The 18056-nt window shown below is 39.9% G+C and overlaps 1 protein-coding gene across 2 annotated transcripts in view; it reads left to right on the plus strand.

The window, feature by feature from the left end:
* The window catches only part of Pibf1 (progesterone immunomodulatory binding factor 1), a 173234-nt gene that overhangs the window by 130493 nt on the left and 24685 nt on the right, over window positions 1-18056 (plus strand). For both annotated transcript variants that reach the window (XM_021202903.2, XM_029541980.1), the window contains exons 15-16: window positions 1658-1788; window positions 11271-11355. In XM_021202903.2, the coding sequence (XP_021058562.1) occupies window positions 1658-1788; window positions 11271-11355 (216 nt within the window). The remainder of the gene's footprint in view (window positions 1-1657; window positions 1789-11270; window positions 11356-18056) is intronic.

Consider the following 18056-nt stretch of genomic DNA (forward strand, 5'->3'; position numbering starts at 1 on the left):
CAGTGGGTAAGAGCACCCGACTGCTCTTCCGAAGGTCCTGAGTTCAAATCCCAGCAACCACATGGTGGCTCACAACCATCCGTAACAAGATCTGATGCCCTCTTCTGGAGCAACGGAGTACTTACATTAAATAAATAAATAAATAAATAAATAAATAAAAACATGGAACATTGCACCCAGCTTCTCTAACTGTATTCGTAAGATGAATGAAATCCATCCCCCCCAAAAAAACTGAACTAATAAGTTGTATATAGAGCTTAAAGTTTACAAGTATGTAGATGTTACAATGGACTTAGGAAAGAAAATGTAAACAGATGTTTTACTATATGCCTGCAATCTCCCACTCATGAGGCTTTAGCAAAGCCATGACTCAGTCTTGAAAAGTAGGTAGTCCAGCTAGTTCTTTGAGTTTGGAACATAGATTAGTTGACATGTATGTGACATCTAGTTGCCATGTATATGACCCTAGCTTCCATTCCTAACACTGAAATAAAATAATGGTTCTAAAACATTGTAAACATAGTTAAAGCCACTGAATTGTACACTTAAAAATTGTTTAATGTGCTGGACAAGGTGGTACAGAGTATTAACCCCACCCTAGCCCCCCCCAAAAAATGGTTTAAATGGTTTAAAAAAATGTTTAACCATGATTTTTACATTTTTAATTATATAAAATGATTAAGGTACATAACTTACATATTTTAAAAACTAAAGGGAATATAAAGAAGTAAAAACTGTTGAATGATTTTGATCTATGTGTATATGTATGTGTGTTTGTTTTTGGTTTTGATTTTGATTTACACAAGGTTTCTCTGTATAATAGCCGTAGTTGTCTCGGAATTCACTTTGTAGACTAGGCTGGCCTTGGGAACTCAAAAAACCTGTTCCCCTCTGCTTCTGAGCACTGGGATTAGTGTCATGACCTGCCATGCCTGGCTGAATTCAAAGCTAGCCTAGGCTATGGCGTTATGTATTCTCAGAAATAAAGTCTAAATGAAAGATTTTGTTTTATCTAGTGAGTTTTTATTAGAAGGAAGTATTTATATATAAATATGTGTATGTGTGTCCTGTGGTTGTTCAGGTGTACAAATAGAAAATGTGGGTCTCTGAAATTATTATCTATTAGCATTTTACATTTTCTTGTATTGTGTACAATCATATTCCTACTATTAATAATAACTATATTGATTAGTCCCCCTTTTTTTTCAAACGTTTTGGTTGGTTGGTGGGTGGGTTGGTGGGTTGGCTGGCTGGTTGGTTGGTTGGTTGGTGGGTTGGTTGGTTTTTTTGTGACAGGATTTCTCTGTGTGCCACTGGCTGTCCTAAACTCACTGTGTAGGCTAGTCTATTGTCAAACTCAGATCCCGCTGCCTCTGCCTCCCAAGTGCTCCTAGGATTAAAGGCATGCATCACCCACCTAGCAATTAGCCATTTTTTAAACTCCCAAATGTATACAAATTTATTTAGCCTTTCAGAATAGAATTTGGTGCAAAACATTGTGGTACATAGCTCAGTGCAGGCCTGAGTTCCTGGGTCCAGTCCCTAATGTCAGAAAAGTCATGTCAGGGGGTTAATGTGCAATAATGCTAGAGCATTTGGGATGGTTTCAGTGTGTTGTCAAGTTTTCTGCAGTTTAATGAAATGTGTGTTTTTCTAGCTTGACAGAGCCAATTCACTGTTAAATCAGACTCAGCAACCCTACAGATACCTCATAGAGTCTGTGCGACAGAGAGATTCCAAGATTGACTCACTGACAAAGTGTACAGCTCAACTTGAGAAAGATGTCAGGTAAACCATCTACACGTCTTCTATTTAAATAGTAAAGACATTGTTAATATGCCACTGTTTCATAACTCGGATTGTACTTTCTAAATAGTTTAATTATGAGCATAGTCTTAAACATGGATACAAGGATTCAAACTTAAAAGAAGTGTGGAGCTGGCTCCCTGGGAAAAGTGCCTGCTGTGTGAGGACAGGAGTTTAGATCTCCAGAACTTACGTGTAGCCAGACTCAGCAGTGCAGGCCTATGCTTCGAAAGCAGGATGGGGAAGGAAATGGGAGGACCTGGAAACTGACGGAGCAGCTATCATGGCAGAAGCAACAGCAAACAAACATGTCTAAACAAGGGGGAAGGCAGTGACTGTTGACCTCCACCATGCATACACTGAGTTCATGTGCACACCTGTACTCCCATGTCATCTTCATGGCAGTGTCCATATTAACCTTATGCCCAGAAGTCTTAGCATGGAAATCAGGCTGTACTCTCTAGCACAACACTCCATACCACAGCACAGAAGAGCCGGCTTGCTCTTGTCCGCTTAGAGCTTTTACGGAGATGGGGCAGCCAGGAGGGAAGGATAGAAGCAGATAGCATTTGTAGAGTCAAAACGGCTTTTGAAACAGATCAAGTTTGCACATTACTTAGAACAATCTTATCTGCCTCTCACCCTTTATGTGAAATAACCCAAGAATTACCTCAGTTTCAGTAAATAAATTTCTTTTTTAACACCTTTGTTTAAAACTCGTTCTGTGCTAGAAACAAAAACCTTATACAAAACAGTTGGTTCACTTACTGGTCACTCGAATTCTTTCCAGAATTTTTTTTTTTTTTTTTTGGTTTTTTTGTGACAGGGTTTCTCTGTGTGGCCCTGGCTGTCTTGAAATAGCTCAATAGAACAAGATGGCCTCAATCTGAGAGAATTGCCTGTCTCTGCCTCCTAAGTGCTAGGATTAAAGTGCACCAGCTCAGTCATTAGTCACATTCTTCAATCTGTTCATTTACAAATCTGGGGGATTGGTGTGTGTGTGTGTGGTGTGTGACTGTGTGTGTGTGTATGTGTGTGTATGTGTGTGGTCTATATGTGTGTGTGAGTGTGTATAGTGTGTGTGTGTTTATGTGTGGTGTGTGTGAGTGTGTGTGCCTCTGTGTGTGTGTGCGGTGTGTATGTGGTGTGTGTAAGTGTGTGTGCCTGTGTGTGTGAGAGTATGAGTGTGTGTATGTGGGGGTCGCCGTTCTTACCAGCAAGTCCCCTCACCTGCTGAACCCTCCTGCTGGCACCTAATTTCAGATTTTTATGTTTTATTTTTTTAAAGATTTATGGATTTATTTATTCCTACACTGTAGCTGTCTTCAAACACACCAGAAGACAGGGTCAGATCACATTACAGGTGGTTGTGAGCCACCGTGTGGTTGCTGGGAATGGAACTCAGGATCTTTGGAAGAGCAGTCAGTGCTCTTAACCACTGAGCCATCTCTACAGTCCTATATTTAGTTTTGTTTTGTTTTTTTTTTTAAGATTTATTTATTATATGTAAGTACACTGTAGCTGTCTTCAGACACACCAGAAGAGGGCATCAGATCTCATTACAGATGGTTGTGAGCCACCATGTGGTTGCTGGGATTTGAACTCTTGACCTTCGGAAGAACAGTCTTAACCGCTGAGCCATCTCTCCAGCCCTATATTTAGTTTTTTAAACAGGAAAAAAAATGATACTACACGTTAAGAACAAAGTTTTGACTCATGAGAAGTTGGTTATTTATCTTAGTTATTAAATTTAAGATTGATATAAAAAATTTCATTTTCTAAATAACCGTTAAACCACTATAAATGTAAAACCAAAAAAAAAAAAAAATTACAGAACAGGTTTCCTAAGATGTACAACTAAAAAAAGTGTTCTTTCAATACAAATCTTCTTCATCTCTCATCATTCCTACCAAAATAATTGTTCCAGAACTGTTTGTGTTCTTAATATTTGGTCATGTGATAAAATAAAGTCATATATACAGTAAGCATCAAAGTAAATAAAAGTTTATTTCTAAAATTACTAGTTAAAGTTTAAAGTATTTCTAACAAAGTAATTCAACTAGTTAATGAATTTCACTATAAATATGTCTTCCAAACAGAAATTAGGTCTTTCTTTCTTTCTTTCTTTCTTTTTGGAATTTTTTAAATTAATTAATTAATTTTTTTTTTTTTTTGTACTTCATGTTTTATGCCACTCCTATCCACTCTCCTACTGCTTCATAGCCCACACCTCCTCTCCCCTCCCCGCCAGCACTGTCTCCACGTAGATGTTTCTACCTCTCACCCTACCTGGCCTCTAAACTCTCTGGGAACTCCAGTCTCTTGAGGGTTAGGTGCATCATCTCTGAATGAACACAGACCTGGAAGTCCTCTACTGCATGTGTGTTGGGGGCCTCATATCAGCTGGTGTATGCTGTCTGTTTGGTGGTCCAGTGTTTGAGAGATCTCGAGGGTCCAGATTAATTGAGACTGCTGGTCTTCCTACAGGGCCGCCTTCTCAGCTTCTTTCAGCCTCTCCTAGTTCAACAGGGATCAGCTGCTTCGTCCATTGGCTGGGTGCAAATATCTGCATCTGATTCTGTCAGCTGCTTGTTGGGTCTTTTAGAGGGCAGTTATGATAGGTTCTTTTTGTGGATATTTTTTTGTGGTGTAATAATGTCAGGTCTTGGACCTCCCCTTGAGCTGGATTCCACTTTGGGCCTGTCGATGGACCTTCTTTTCCTCAGACTCCTTTCCATTTCCATCCCTGTAATTCTTTCAGACAGGAACAATTATGACTCAGAGATGTGACTGTAGTGTAGGATGACAACCCTCTCCCTCATTTGATGCCATGTATTCCTGCTGGAGGTGGGCTCTATAAGTTCCCTCTCTCTACTGTTAGCCATTTCATCTAATTAAGGTCCCTCCCTGTGAGTCCTGAGAGACTCTCACCTTCCCGGTCTCTGATGCATTCAGGGTTCCCCCAATCTCCTACCTCCCTAGGTTGCCTGTTTCCATTCTTTCTGCTGGCCCTCAAGGCTTCAGTCTTTTTCCCTCACCCAATACCAGATCATGTTGCCCTTTCCTCCCAAGTCCTCCCCCCTCCCGCCATCCACTTTCCTTCCCAGGTGCCTCCCTCCCTCCCCACTTTGATTGCTTTCTTCTCTCTCCCAGGTGGGACTAACACGTCCTCACTTCAGCACTTGAGCTTGTTGAGCTTTTTGAGTTCTGAAGACTATATCTTGGGTATTCTGTACTTTTTTGTTTTTTGTTTTTGTTTGTTTCTTTGTTTTGGTTTTTTTGTGGCTAACATACACTTATTAGTGAGAACATACTATACATGTCCTTTTGGGTCTGAGTTATCTCACTCAGGATGATATTTTCTAGTTCCATCCATTTGCCTGTAAAACTCATTCTTAATAGCTGAGTAGTATTTCATTGTGTAAATGTACCACATTTCTGTATCCATTCTTCTGTTGGGGACATCTAGATTGTTTCCAGATTCTGGCTATTACAAATAAGGCTGCTATGAACATAGTGGAACACGTGCCCTCATGGCCAGGGGTGTGTGTATCTTTGGGGTATATTCCCAAGAGTGGTATAGCTGGGTCTTCAGGTATATCTAGTTCCAATTTTCTGAGGAACCTCCAGATTGATTTCCAGAGTGGTTGTACCAGTTTGCAATTCCACCAGCAATGGAGACATCCTCTTTCTCAACATCCTCTCCAACATGTATTGTCACCTGAGGTTTTGATCTTAGCCATTCTGATTGGTGTAAGGTGGAATCTCAGAGTCGTTTTAATTTGTATTTCTCTGATAACTAAGAACTTTGAACATTTCTTTAGGTGCTTCTCAGCCATTCGAGATTCTTCAGTTGTGAATTCTTGGTTTAGTTCTATACCGCATTTTTTGATTGGGTTGTTTGGTTTTGGTTTTTTTGGTTTTTTGTTTGTTTGTTTGTTTTTTTGTGATTAACTTCTTGAGTTCTTTATATATTTTGGATATTAACCCTCTATCAGATGTGGGGTTAGTGAAGATTTTTTTTTCCCACTCTGTAGGCTGCCAATTTGTCTTATTGACTATGTCCTTTGCTTTCCAATTTCGTGAGGTCCCATTTATCAATTCTTGATCTTAAAGCATGAGCTATTGGAGCTCTATCTAGGAAATTTCCCTCCTGTGCCAGTGAGTTCAAGGCTCTTTCCCACTTTCTCTTCTATTAGATTCAATATATCTGGTTTTACTTGAGCTTTGTACAAGTCAAAAAAATATGGGCCTATCTGCATTCTTCTACATAAGAGACAGCCAGTTAGACCAGCGCCATTTACTGAAGAGGCTTTCTTTGCCCATTGTATATTTTTGGTGTCTTTGTCAAAGATCAAGCGACCAAAAGTGTGTGGTTTTATTTCTGGGTCTTCAATTCTATTCCATTGGTCAACCTGTCTGTCTCTGTACCAATACCATACAGTTTTTATCACTATTGCTCTGTAGTACAGCTTGAGGTCAGGGATGGTGATTCTCCCAGCTGTTCTTTTATTGTTAAGAATTGTTTTTGATCTTCTGGGGGTTTTGCCTTTCCAGATGAATACTAAGCGTATAGTTATTTTAGGGAAACTGAGGACGAAACTAAAGATGAAACTTTTTCTCATAGTGTTATCTATTACAGATTTTATAATACTTTAGTTCTTCCTTTATGATCTTGGAGAACAGATATGTAAAAACCTAGAGCAAAATGCCTCCTACACTTTGCCTTGGAATAATTTTTAAGTACTATTTTGCTAAGAATCAAAGTAGCTAGAAATGTTTAATATGGAAAAAATAATAGCTAGCCATTAGAAAAGATTACATAGATAAATTCATCTCTTGAGAAAGTAAGTAGCTTATCCTCTGAAACATATAGTGTGTCTGTAGAACCAAAATTTGACTCCCTATCTCCCTACCTGGTAATTCTGTGGTCTCTGCCATTATGTTATACTTCCTGCCTATGCTCTGCCCTGAATAATGGGTAACTTCTTAAATAGCATTGCTAAGAAAGAGATATGAAATAGAGCAGGGTATTAAAAGTAAGGCTTCGAGTTGATGATATGACAGATATATATGGTTATAGTTTTTCTCATTTCAAATACTCCATAATAAATGAACTTTTTTTTTTTTATCTTAAGGGCGTACTGGACAGGCTAGCGAGGTGGCATAGTAGTTGAGAGTGTGTGCTGCTCTTGCAGAGAACCCGGGATCCTCAAGGGTTCACTCCCAGGCGCCCCAGCCCTAGGGGATCCTACACTCTCTTCTAGTCTCTGCAGTGCCTGCACTCACGTGTGCACAGACCCACACGCAGACTCATACATGCATGAATAATTAAAAAATAAGGCGAGCAAGATCTCTTTATAAGGTTGGGGGGATACATCACGCTTACTCTGTACATAGGTTACATGAGTCATGATGTAGCCCAGGGCTTCTCTTTGAACTGGGGAAAGTTAGTAACGCTCTCTGTCTTATTATCTTATCAAACTTTCTGTAACAATAAAAAATTTCCGCCTTCAATCCCAGCACTCGGGAGGCAGAGGCAGGCGGATTTCTGAGTTTGAGGCCAGCCTGGTCTACAAAGTGAGTTCCAGTATACAGAGAAACTCTGTCTCAAAAAACCAAAAAAAAAAAAAAAAAAAATCCATATCTGCACTATCCAGCAGTATGAGAGCCACTTCCCACATGTTACTCAGAAACGGATTTCTTAGTTCTATTTAAAGTAAATTAATGTTTATTTTAATCTTCACAGTGGCTAGTGGCTATGGTATTTTCTTCTGTGAAAGTGGTGTTAGCATACTTAATTCTTATGGTTATTCTTAGGATTAAGATATAATTTTTATTTATTTATTTATTTTAAAGATTTATTTATTTTATTTATATGAATACACTGTAGCTGTCTTCAAATACACCAGAAGAGGGCATCAGAGCTCATTACAGATGGTTGTGAGCCACCATGTGGTTGCTGGGAATTGAACTCAGGACCTCTGGAAGAGTAGTCAGTGCTCTTAACCACTGAGCCATCTCTCCAGCCCAAGATACAATTTTTATAATACACATAGCATAATGTCTAAATATCATAAGTGATTGCCATTATTGGTATTTATCTAACTCTTGACAACTCAGTGTGTTGATAATCATCTTAAAAGTGAGAATATTGGATTTAGACAAAAATCTATAATTATAGCAACATTAATCATAAAGCTAAATTGATGGTGAGATTAACTCCCAGGGACTCACTATGTAGCCTTGGCTGTCCTAGAACCCGCTACCTAAACCAGGTTGTTCTTGAGCTCACAGATCCACCTGCCTTTGCTTCCTGGTGTTGGGATTAAAGGAGTGCACCACCATGCTCAGATTACCAAAGTAGTGTTTCATAAATCCATAATATATGTTAACAGGTTCTGAAGTAGTATTTGATGGGATATGATATCTGGCTCCCAGGTGAAGCACGTGCCATCCATTGTGAAAAATCTAAGTGGTGTGATTGGTGATTGTGGTATTGGGCAGCCTGCCTCTGTGCATGTCTAAATGCTAAGGTGTGGTTCAACGGTCAGAAGCCAGGGACAATGCTAGACAGATGGCTCAGGGGGAAGAATGCTCGCTGTGCAAACACTGAGACTTGATTTCAGATCCCAGTGAGCTCCTCCACATAGGCACGGACACTGGCCCATCTCTCTCTCTCTCTCCTCTCTCTCTCTCTCTCTCTCTCTCTCTCTCTCTCTCTCTCTCACACACACACACACACACACACACACACACACACACACACATACACACATTAATAAGTTCATGGTCACCCTCAGTTATGTAGGAGCTTGAGGCTCACCTGGGATACATGAGACCTTGCTTAACCAACAAAGAACTGAGTTGCTTCATTATTTTCTTTGAAAATACCATACTACCCTGAGCCCTTACAAGTTTAAATATTTACAATGTATTCAGGCAAGCATTCTACCACTGTGCCATACCACCAGACCTATTATATACAGTGTGTTTGGTATCCAGAAAGTTTAGGGTAACTATGTACTGAAATAAAACCATCAGAAGCTTGTCAGAAAGCTCACAGTAAGATGTTGCTAGTAACTCCTTTGAATTCCCCTGTCATTAAAGGCGTAATCTATTCTAAAAGTAGCATGTTAACTCTCCACCACACCACAAGAGACAGGCAGTCTGGAAAATACAGTGTGATCTCTACTTTGGATCTGAGAGGACCTTGAAAAGAGAATGATTTGCATAAGTTTTCTTTCCCTGCTGTCTGTCAGCTCTCAGTTTATTCTTAACTAAGTAGTTAGGGAAGAAAGACTACATTGTCAACTTCTCTTACAAGGCTAAGCCACACTATATTGATCCAGGAAGTCAAGGTACAACATATCAGAAATATGTTTTCATATAGCAGGTGAGACAGAGTCATAAACATGAATTTCTAAGTAATAATTAACAGTGAAATGAACAATTACGACTGTAATATACCGTTCCAGATAGATGTGCTCGTAAGGAGATTTGTTTTGTAGCTTTATGAGTCACACATGCAAGCTTTATATTTCTAAAAGTAAGTTTCCATTGTCAGAAACTATGACTTTTGAAGACTAAATTTCTACGTGCTATCAGTACTGTCAGGACAGTGGATCATGGGAATTTAGAAATGCCCATGTTAAAGGTGGTGTGCTTTGTAACTTAAATATGTTATAGCAAGGATATCCCCAGATCTTCCAGGCACAGAAATGTGGTCTGAAGCCTCCATGTTGCTTGTAACAAACTGCTGTCTTTGAGATGCAGCACAGATTCTGTGTTATCCCCACCTATGCAGCTTGTGTTCATAGTGTGGCTGAGTACTTATTCCTGAAGTTAAGTCAGTATGCTTTACTTACTTCAACACCCATTCCTATTGTACTGTACTTTATTTAATGGGCTTATCAGTGTTTGGGACAAAGAGGGGGAGGGGGAGGAGAGGAGAGGAGGAGAGAGAACAAACTGCACAGAAGCAAGTGTTTAAGCATTGTGTATAAGAATGTAACACTCCTTGAAAAGGCCTAGTTCTGTTTAATGAATTTTACATTCGTTTTGAGGAGTATATATCTTCAGCTAAAATATAAATAGCTTTGAATCTGAGCATTTCAGAAATATCAGATGCTTGCCATGTCTTAGAACCTGGCACACCATTTAATTCTTTTCAGTGCTCGGCGCAGTAGGCTCCCTGGCGCCTACCTCTGCATGTCAGTTTGTTTTTCTGCCGAGCTGCTTGCCTTTATTGGCATTTAATTACTGTTTTCCTCTGATGCCTGTTTTTCATCTAAGTTAGTAATAGTGTACAGCATTTATGTGGAGTTTTATGTGTTCCGTGCTTTATGTAATCATTCACTAGGTAATTCGCATATCCCTTTGACAACCCTGAGCAGTTTACACTCTTACAGAAGTGCAGATGAGTTTCAGTGGAGCACTGCATTTGCATGGCTCAGCGGAGGGAATGGCACAGTGGGAAGTCGGTTGGTCTGCCCCTGAGGCTACAGAGTCCTCTCGGGAAATTGACTTATTCCAGAGTAGGTGGGAGTGGCTTTTTTGTTTTTTAAATCCTTTGATTTACCAATTTTTCCACAATGCTCATTATCTTTAAGTTCAAAAAGCCCCATCTATTATTTTGATAATTGATAACTTTTAAATATAACCTAAGATGTCTTACAACAAAATGCATCTCATTAACTTCATTTCACCCTTGCAAATGTTTGTCTCCACATTTGAGGAATTATGCTACTTTGATTGATTATTGCTTTTCTCAATTCTTACAGAAATGGTCACATAGATTGTTTTTTACTAATGTTATTATATAGACTTTCATTTGATTCTTCCCACTAATTTCTATACATCAAATAGTAAAATTACAGATAATATAAAGCAGTACTCAGTCATTTCTTAGAATATTAATATGACCTTAAAACGGGCACTGTCATAAATTAGGATTTATCAGAGAAAAATCACAATGAAGACATAGAAGTTGAAGAGGAAACTAAGAATTTGGAAACAAAAATTATTTTGCAGAGTTTACAGTAGACTGATTTAATATATTAAATAAATTATTTATATATATTTCACAATTAAATATTTCACAATTTACTATGTGACAAATTATAAAATTTCTAGGGATAAATGTTTCAGTTTGACTTCTGATATCTTGTTTCAATGTTTGTCTGTGCATGTATACTTGCTCTTTACTTCAGCATTTCAGAAGTAAGCAGTCAATAAGAGTGGTGATGTGCCCACAGCAGGCAGGGTAGTCCACTGTCAAAAACGCCTCTTGCGCAATAGCTAAGCCATTCATCAACTAAGTATAACAGTGTCTGCACTGCTGTCTTTATTGATTACAAACTCGATTTATCTTTCGTTCAAACCATCAGATTTATGTTTATTCTTTTTATTTTTCTCTTAACTCTCACAACATGATCACTTTTTAAAACTTGGGTTTTTAACAGCAACTTAAATAAAGAAAAGGCAGTCCTGCTGCAGACGAAGAACCAGATGGCACTGGATTTGGAGCAGCTCCTCAATCACCGGGAGGTACTTGTCCCACCTTGTCATTGATAGTCTGTCTGCTTTTGCGAGGTTTTCAAATACGTGTTTGGATTAAGATAACTGGATCCTGGTATCCAGTGGTCATCAGTGACTTCTGTTTGTAGCTCACTGTGAACTCTCCATTTTTATAACATTTGATTTGTGGTATACTTTATTTTAGAGCTCACTCACTTCTGGAACGTGTTTCTTGTTGACCGGCATTATTTGTATATCTCAGTCACTGATTTGCACGTTATTTAATCACTACCTGCCGTCATTTTCCTCAGTGTTGCTCTTATATCACAGTATGCCCAGCCATAGTACACAGTACAAAAGTTCAAGTGCTTCTTTTTTGGCTTTTTCTTTTTGCGTTGTTGTTGTTGTTGTTGTTGTTGTTGTTGTTGTTGTTGTTGAGAGGGGTGGCCTGATGAGTCTGAGGCTAGCCTCCAGCTCCCTAGCCAACTATAACTATGCACTTCTGACCCTCCCTCTTCCTAAATGTTGCTCGTCAAATGTTTTTAATTCTTTGAGAAACTAAATTTTTTCTAAAGATTTATTTATTTATTTTATGTATGTGAGTACACTGTTGCTGTCTTTAGAACAGGGCATGGGATCCCATGACAGATGGTTGTGAGCCACCATGTGGTTGCTGGGAATTGAACTCAGGACCTCTGGAAGAGCAGTCAGTGCTCTTAACCACTGAGCCATCCCTCCAGCCCCGACACTAATTTTTTAACTTATAAACTTTATTATTCAATATCAAAGTACAGTGTATTTTGATCATATTCACACTCTTCTCTCAGATTCTACCCTGCTTCCTACTAATCACTTAACCTTGGATTCTTTTTCTCTCTTCTTCCTTACCTCTCCCTTCTACCCTTCCTGTCTCTTTAAATCCATTCAGTCCATTTTTCCATTTTATACTGGCCAATTTGTTTGTGGTTTTCTTGAGATTTATTAGAAAATATAAACGGGGCAGGTGTATAGCACACTGGTAAGCCGCTTGTCTGGTATGCACAAGGGCCTAGGTTTCATCCCTAGCACCACGTAAAGCTGAGCATGGTGACACTCAGCTCTAATTCCAGCACTCAGGTGACAGGGGAGGATGGACAGAAATCCAGGGTCATCCTTAGCCACATAGGAAGTTTGAGGTTGGCCTAAGGTACATGAGACCACACACACGCACAAATACATAGTGTGACTTGATTTGGGGGTACTGATTCCCCTGTTTCATTTTGCAAATAAATGTAGTTGTTAACAACTACCAGTGTCAATATGTAAAATAATCTCACCACCCCAAAAACTCCCTCATGCCCCCTTTGAGGTGACTTCCTTTCTTTCCCCTGTCCTGGGCCTTAATGTCACCTGTTTTCTTCACCTGCAGTTTCACCTTTTATAGAAAGTTATATGAATGTCATTAGCAACATGTAGCATTTTCCACCTGACTTTTTTAATTCCCTGAAACCTATGCCACATTACTTACCTGGGTGCAGCGCAGTGCACTGGTCCATTCACCGCTTGATGGCTGGCTACTTGGGTCATGTTATGGTACATTTAATGTTTAATTTACTCTTACATTAATATGACAATTTAATATACTAGTTATAATTTTATATCTAGATTATGATTGCATATTTATGTTATTTATTCATATGTTTCATTTTAAAATATATTATCAAATCTACAGATAAAAACCCCTCTAAAAAGTTGTATGCAGGTACTTGTGCAAACCATGAGCCTCTTTCCCTTGGATGCATGCTAGAGCACAAACTGCCAAACATCTCTAGGGTCAGTGTGCTCTTGCATTTTATATCGCAATAATAAGAGTTCCAGTATCTCTTACCAACATATTGCTAAATGTAATAATTTGGCCTAAAGTATTTTTCCAGTGAACTATCTTAATCATTGCTTCTTTTCAATAATGTTTTTATCAATTTTATTTTTCTACAACAAAAGGTTTAAAAAGAAATCACTGATTTATGAGGTTAGGTTTTTTTTATTTGTTTGTTTGTTTTGGTTTTTTCGAGACAGGGTTTCTCTGTGTAACCCTGGCTGTCCTGGAACTCACTCTGTAGACCAGGCTGGCCTTGAACTCAGAAATCCGCCTGCCTCTGCCTTCCAAGTGCTGGGATTAAAGGCGTGTACCACCATGCCCAGCGGGATTTACGAGGTTAGTAAAGTTGCTTTCTGGTGTAGAAAAAGTCTTTCAACTATTTGGGAAGAAATTACTGAAAGAATATTGTCGAGAGGGCTGGAGAGATGGCTCAGAGGTTAAGAGCACCGACTGTTCTTCCAAAGTTCCAGAGTTCAAATCCCAGCAACCACATGCCCTCTTCTGGTGTGTCTGAACACAGCTACAATGTACTTACATGTAATAATAATAATTTAAAAAAAAAAGAATATTGTCAAGAGAGACTAACTGGAGACTGTTGCTGGAAATGGTTTAAAGGTGCCTGTCCTAAAAGTAGTGCTGGAGGAGTTGGGGGGTTGTCTTTGCTAGAGGTGAGGACGGGGCTCGAGCTGGCTCAGTGGAGGGCACCTGCTGCTTGGACATGTGGCTCTGTTCCTGGCACACCATACAATTCCCACTCACAGCTGCATACATCTCCAGCTGTAGGAGGTGTGACACCTTACAGCCCCTGTGGGCAGCTACGTGTCTATGGTGCATATACAGCCAAGCAGGCATACACATACACATACATTAAAGCCTATTTTAAAATAAACAAATGGCTTTTGGACTAAGATCTCTTAGCTGGTGGGCACAAGAGTAAAGTGGCCATGGCAACCATGGGCTGTGCTGCAGCTCTCTAGGTGCTAAGGGGGGAGATGGAAAATTCGAGGCACACCAGCCTCAATAGTGAAACTCGAAAAAACCAACACCAACAAAGCAAGGGACAAGAAGGTAATCCTGAACTGTTTGTTTGTTTGTTTGTTTGTTTGTTTTCTTTTCTTGCTTTTTGATACAGGCTCATGTACCCCAGGTGAGCCTCAAATTCACTTTGTAGCCAAATGTTGAACTTGTGATCCTCCTGCCTCCACCTACTAAGTGCTAAGATTGTATGTGCTGCCATGGCTAGTTATTAGGCTGCTGGGACCAGACATGGGACTTGATGTGTGCTAGGCATGCTTTCAGCTGAGCTCCATCTCAGCCTCTGAACGCGAGGTAGAGAAGTCCGTTAGAGAGAGACGGCAGAGCCAGGACGCTACCTTGCTCTCCTTCTGGCTTCGGGCGTTCGAGGCCTTCTCCATCAGTACAGCCATCACTTACTTCCTAGAATTCTGCCTCCAGGGAATTATTTCTTCACTATGGAAGCCTGAGTTATTCAGTGTGTGTTTTTAAATCTGAATGTTTAAAAGATCATAACCAAAGGTTTTTGATCTGGCATTAATCTGACTTTCCTTTCAGAATGGTGAGTCTCCATTCTGCCTCCAGAATTAAAATTCTTTAATGCTAAAGAGTTATGCCAGACTTTGAAAATTATAGAAAGTTTTATTTCTACATTTTATATATCAAACTCGAAGCCACATTTTTCATGAGTTCAAATAATAGCTAAAAAGCCCTGAACCAGGATAATCCATCTTTCCTTCAGTTTTCTCAGGCATTTGGACACAATGACAAAAACCTGATTAACAGCACCCAAGGTCTTGGCTTACTTCATTCTGGTGAAGGCCCTGGGGAGCTCATTTAATATTATGTCATGACTTTAATCAGCTAAATTTCAAAAGTTTAAATTAATGATTCAGATAGAAAACAAATGAAGACTTTCAAGTTCCTCAGATACTGTTCTGAGTTAGGGCTCCAGCTCCACCTTTAAGGCAGACCACTGTGTGCCTCTTGTGTGCCTCTGCATGTTCACGTACCATGAGTTCCATCCAAGTCAAACGCCAACAGCTGCTGGGAATGGGAAAGGCATTTGGAGTCTGACCGCCCAAAGTTCTCATTTTCTAAGTTAGTGTTACCTCAGAACAGCACCTGTTCAGAAGTAGGTGTGCTATAGAGCTGGGGTATGGCTCAGTTAATACAGTGCTTTCCTATCGTGCCTGAGGCTCCATATTTAATATCCCAAACTTCATAAAAACCAAGTGTGGTGGCACTTGGGAAGAGGAGGCAGGAAGATTCGAAGTTCAAGGACATTATCCGCTACATAGCAGGTTCAAGGCCAGTCTGGGCTACATGAGATTCTGACCCAAAAGCAACAACAAGAAAAAGTGTGTCCTCTCATCTTACACGAATTTATAAAATTATATATTGGCCTCTTATGATAACAGTTTTTTAGTATTTACATTCATAAATAGTTGGGTATATTGGAGTTAATATGTTAGGTGATTTTTAGTTTTGACTTCTCTACAGAAAATCTATGTGAATGGGATTGGGTGCCTGGGCACACCTCTTCATTCTGTGTTCCCCACATTTTGTTTCTGTATTCAGTGAGACTAAAATGCAATAAAAGACAGGGTGTCTCAGAAAATTCCTTCCATCAAAGCAAAATTTATTGTCATGATCTCAGCTTTTATGATGAGAATCATAAAAGCATAAAGTCCAATACAATCTCTCCATTTTAGAAAACTACTCTAGGAATCTATTAAGCTCTGCCACGTAGATGCTGTAGCTCAGCCCTCTCTGCACTCCACCTCCGCCATGGGCCCTGGTAGCACAGACGAGGCTGCTTATGATACTGAAGCAGATATACCATACAGACAGCTCACATGCTGCTGGAATTAAGAAAATGCATTTTTTTTCCTTAAAATAAACAAAAAGGCAAGTCAACTTGTTTTTTTATGCTTAGTCCCACTTAGGTGAAACAAAAACAAAACAATATGAATTATTGTTTACATTACTTCCAGGAAAGTTTTACCTCTGTAAATGAAATTATATCTGCTTCCTTCTTTCTTTCTTCAGAAAATGAAAACTTCATTTTTTTCCCAATTGCCAGGAAAGCTCACAGCTGAACATCTCACCCAGCATTACCATCTTTTCCATCTTCTACTTTTGATGCTCTACAATGACCTTCTGTCTCCTTTCCAGCAGTTATAATCTGTTTTACTCTTTTGGGTTTTTTTTTTTTTGGGGGGGGGGGGGTGAGACAGGGTTTCTCTGTATAGCCCTGGCTGTCCTGGAACTCACTTTGTAGACCAGGCTGGCCTCGAACTCAGAAATCCATCTGCCTCTGCAAGTGCTGGGATCAAAGGCGTGCGCCACCACCACCCAGCATCTGTTTCACTCTTATATGTCTGCACTTGCCCTAGGATTGATACCCGATGGCACAGATAAAATAGAAACCTTGAGCAGTTAGGTTTAGAAAGAAACAGGGAAAAGGAAACATGGGCCCTGTGCTGTTCTTCTTAGCAGTAGCAGGGGTGAAAAACTGGAGGTAGGAAGTACTGAGTGAAGGAACTGACCTCTTGAACCAGCTGTTCCCCAGCTTGTCCCCAAGAGTCACGTACTGTTCACCACTTCCCTCCGTTCATGTTGCCTTAAGAGAAGGAGAAATATGATCATGTCTGAAAATTCTGTTTCTGCTTTTCTTTATTATTAGAGTGTTTGTTTGTCTGTGTGTTTGTTGTGATGCTGAGTTAAGCTCAGGGCCTCACTTCTTGGGAAAGTGCTGTATCATTGAGCTAAGCTACACCCCTAAGCATTCAGTGCTGCTTTTCTCTCTCCCTCTCCCTTCATATATACATATTCATTTATATATGTGTGTGTGTGTGTGTGTGTGTGTGTGTGTGTGTGTGTGTGTGTAGCAGATGATAGGTCCTTATAAACTGAGAGTTGGAAGAATGTCTTTAATTGACCAGATGTGTATTTTGATACTATCCAAGGCTTAAGGCTCTGGTGTAAAAGCCTTTTTCCCACAGCATTTAGAGTTATAGTAAGGACAGTGGTAAGATCCCCACTTAGGAAGCTATTCCAGAATTTCCCTGAACCAGATTACTGGTAATGGCCTGAGTCAAAAGTAGGCTGATTTAAAGCACATCACAGCACTTAGGAATTGGATTTAGGTGCTGATGCAGAAGGAGAAATGAGAGCCGATGGCCAGCCTTTGGCTTGATCTAGGTCTGTGGTAGTAGAAGGAAGAATAAACTTGGGAAACAAAGGTAAATATACCACTTCAGGGTTAAAAGATGAGTTTTTAAACCCAAGAGAGAACTCATGTAGAAATAAAGATGTGAGTCCCTGCATAATTTTTTTTATGTGGAAACAGATTAACTCATGAGAGTACATAGATTGAGAACAAAAGAGGTGCACAGCAGGATCCCCAGAAATACTAACACGGAAGAGCGTTCACACAACACAGTGAAGAGCCACTGATATCACGAAGAGCAGCAGGAGGAAAGGCAAGCTGAGAAAGCACAGATGATGCCACTAAAAGCAGAGGATGCTGTTAGCACCAGTGCATACTGCCAAGAGGTCAGGCCAGGCTCTCAGAGGCTTCTGTCTTCCATGATGTCATATTCCATCATATCTGTCCTGACATGGAAACTTCTGAAATGGCCGTTCAGTCAGTAGTTGTGAGGTACAGTGGATTAGCTGGCCATGGTGGCACAGACCTATAGTCCTAGTTCTTAGGAGTCTGAGGCAGGAGGATGGAACAGTTCAGCACAAGCATAGGCTACATACTGAGTTTGAGACCAGCCTAAAGTACATAGGACAATCCTGTCTGAGAGAGGGAGGAGGAAGAAGGGGAGGGGAGAGAGGAGAGGGGAGG

Source organism: Mus pahari, chromosome 8 (genome assembly GCF_900095145.1).
Source record: "Mus pahari chromosome 8, PAHARI_EIJ_v1.1, whole genome shotgun sequence".
Taxonomy (NCBI): Eukaryota; Metazoa; Chordata; class Mammalia; order Rodentia; family Muridae; genus Mus; species Mus pahari.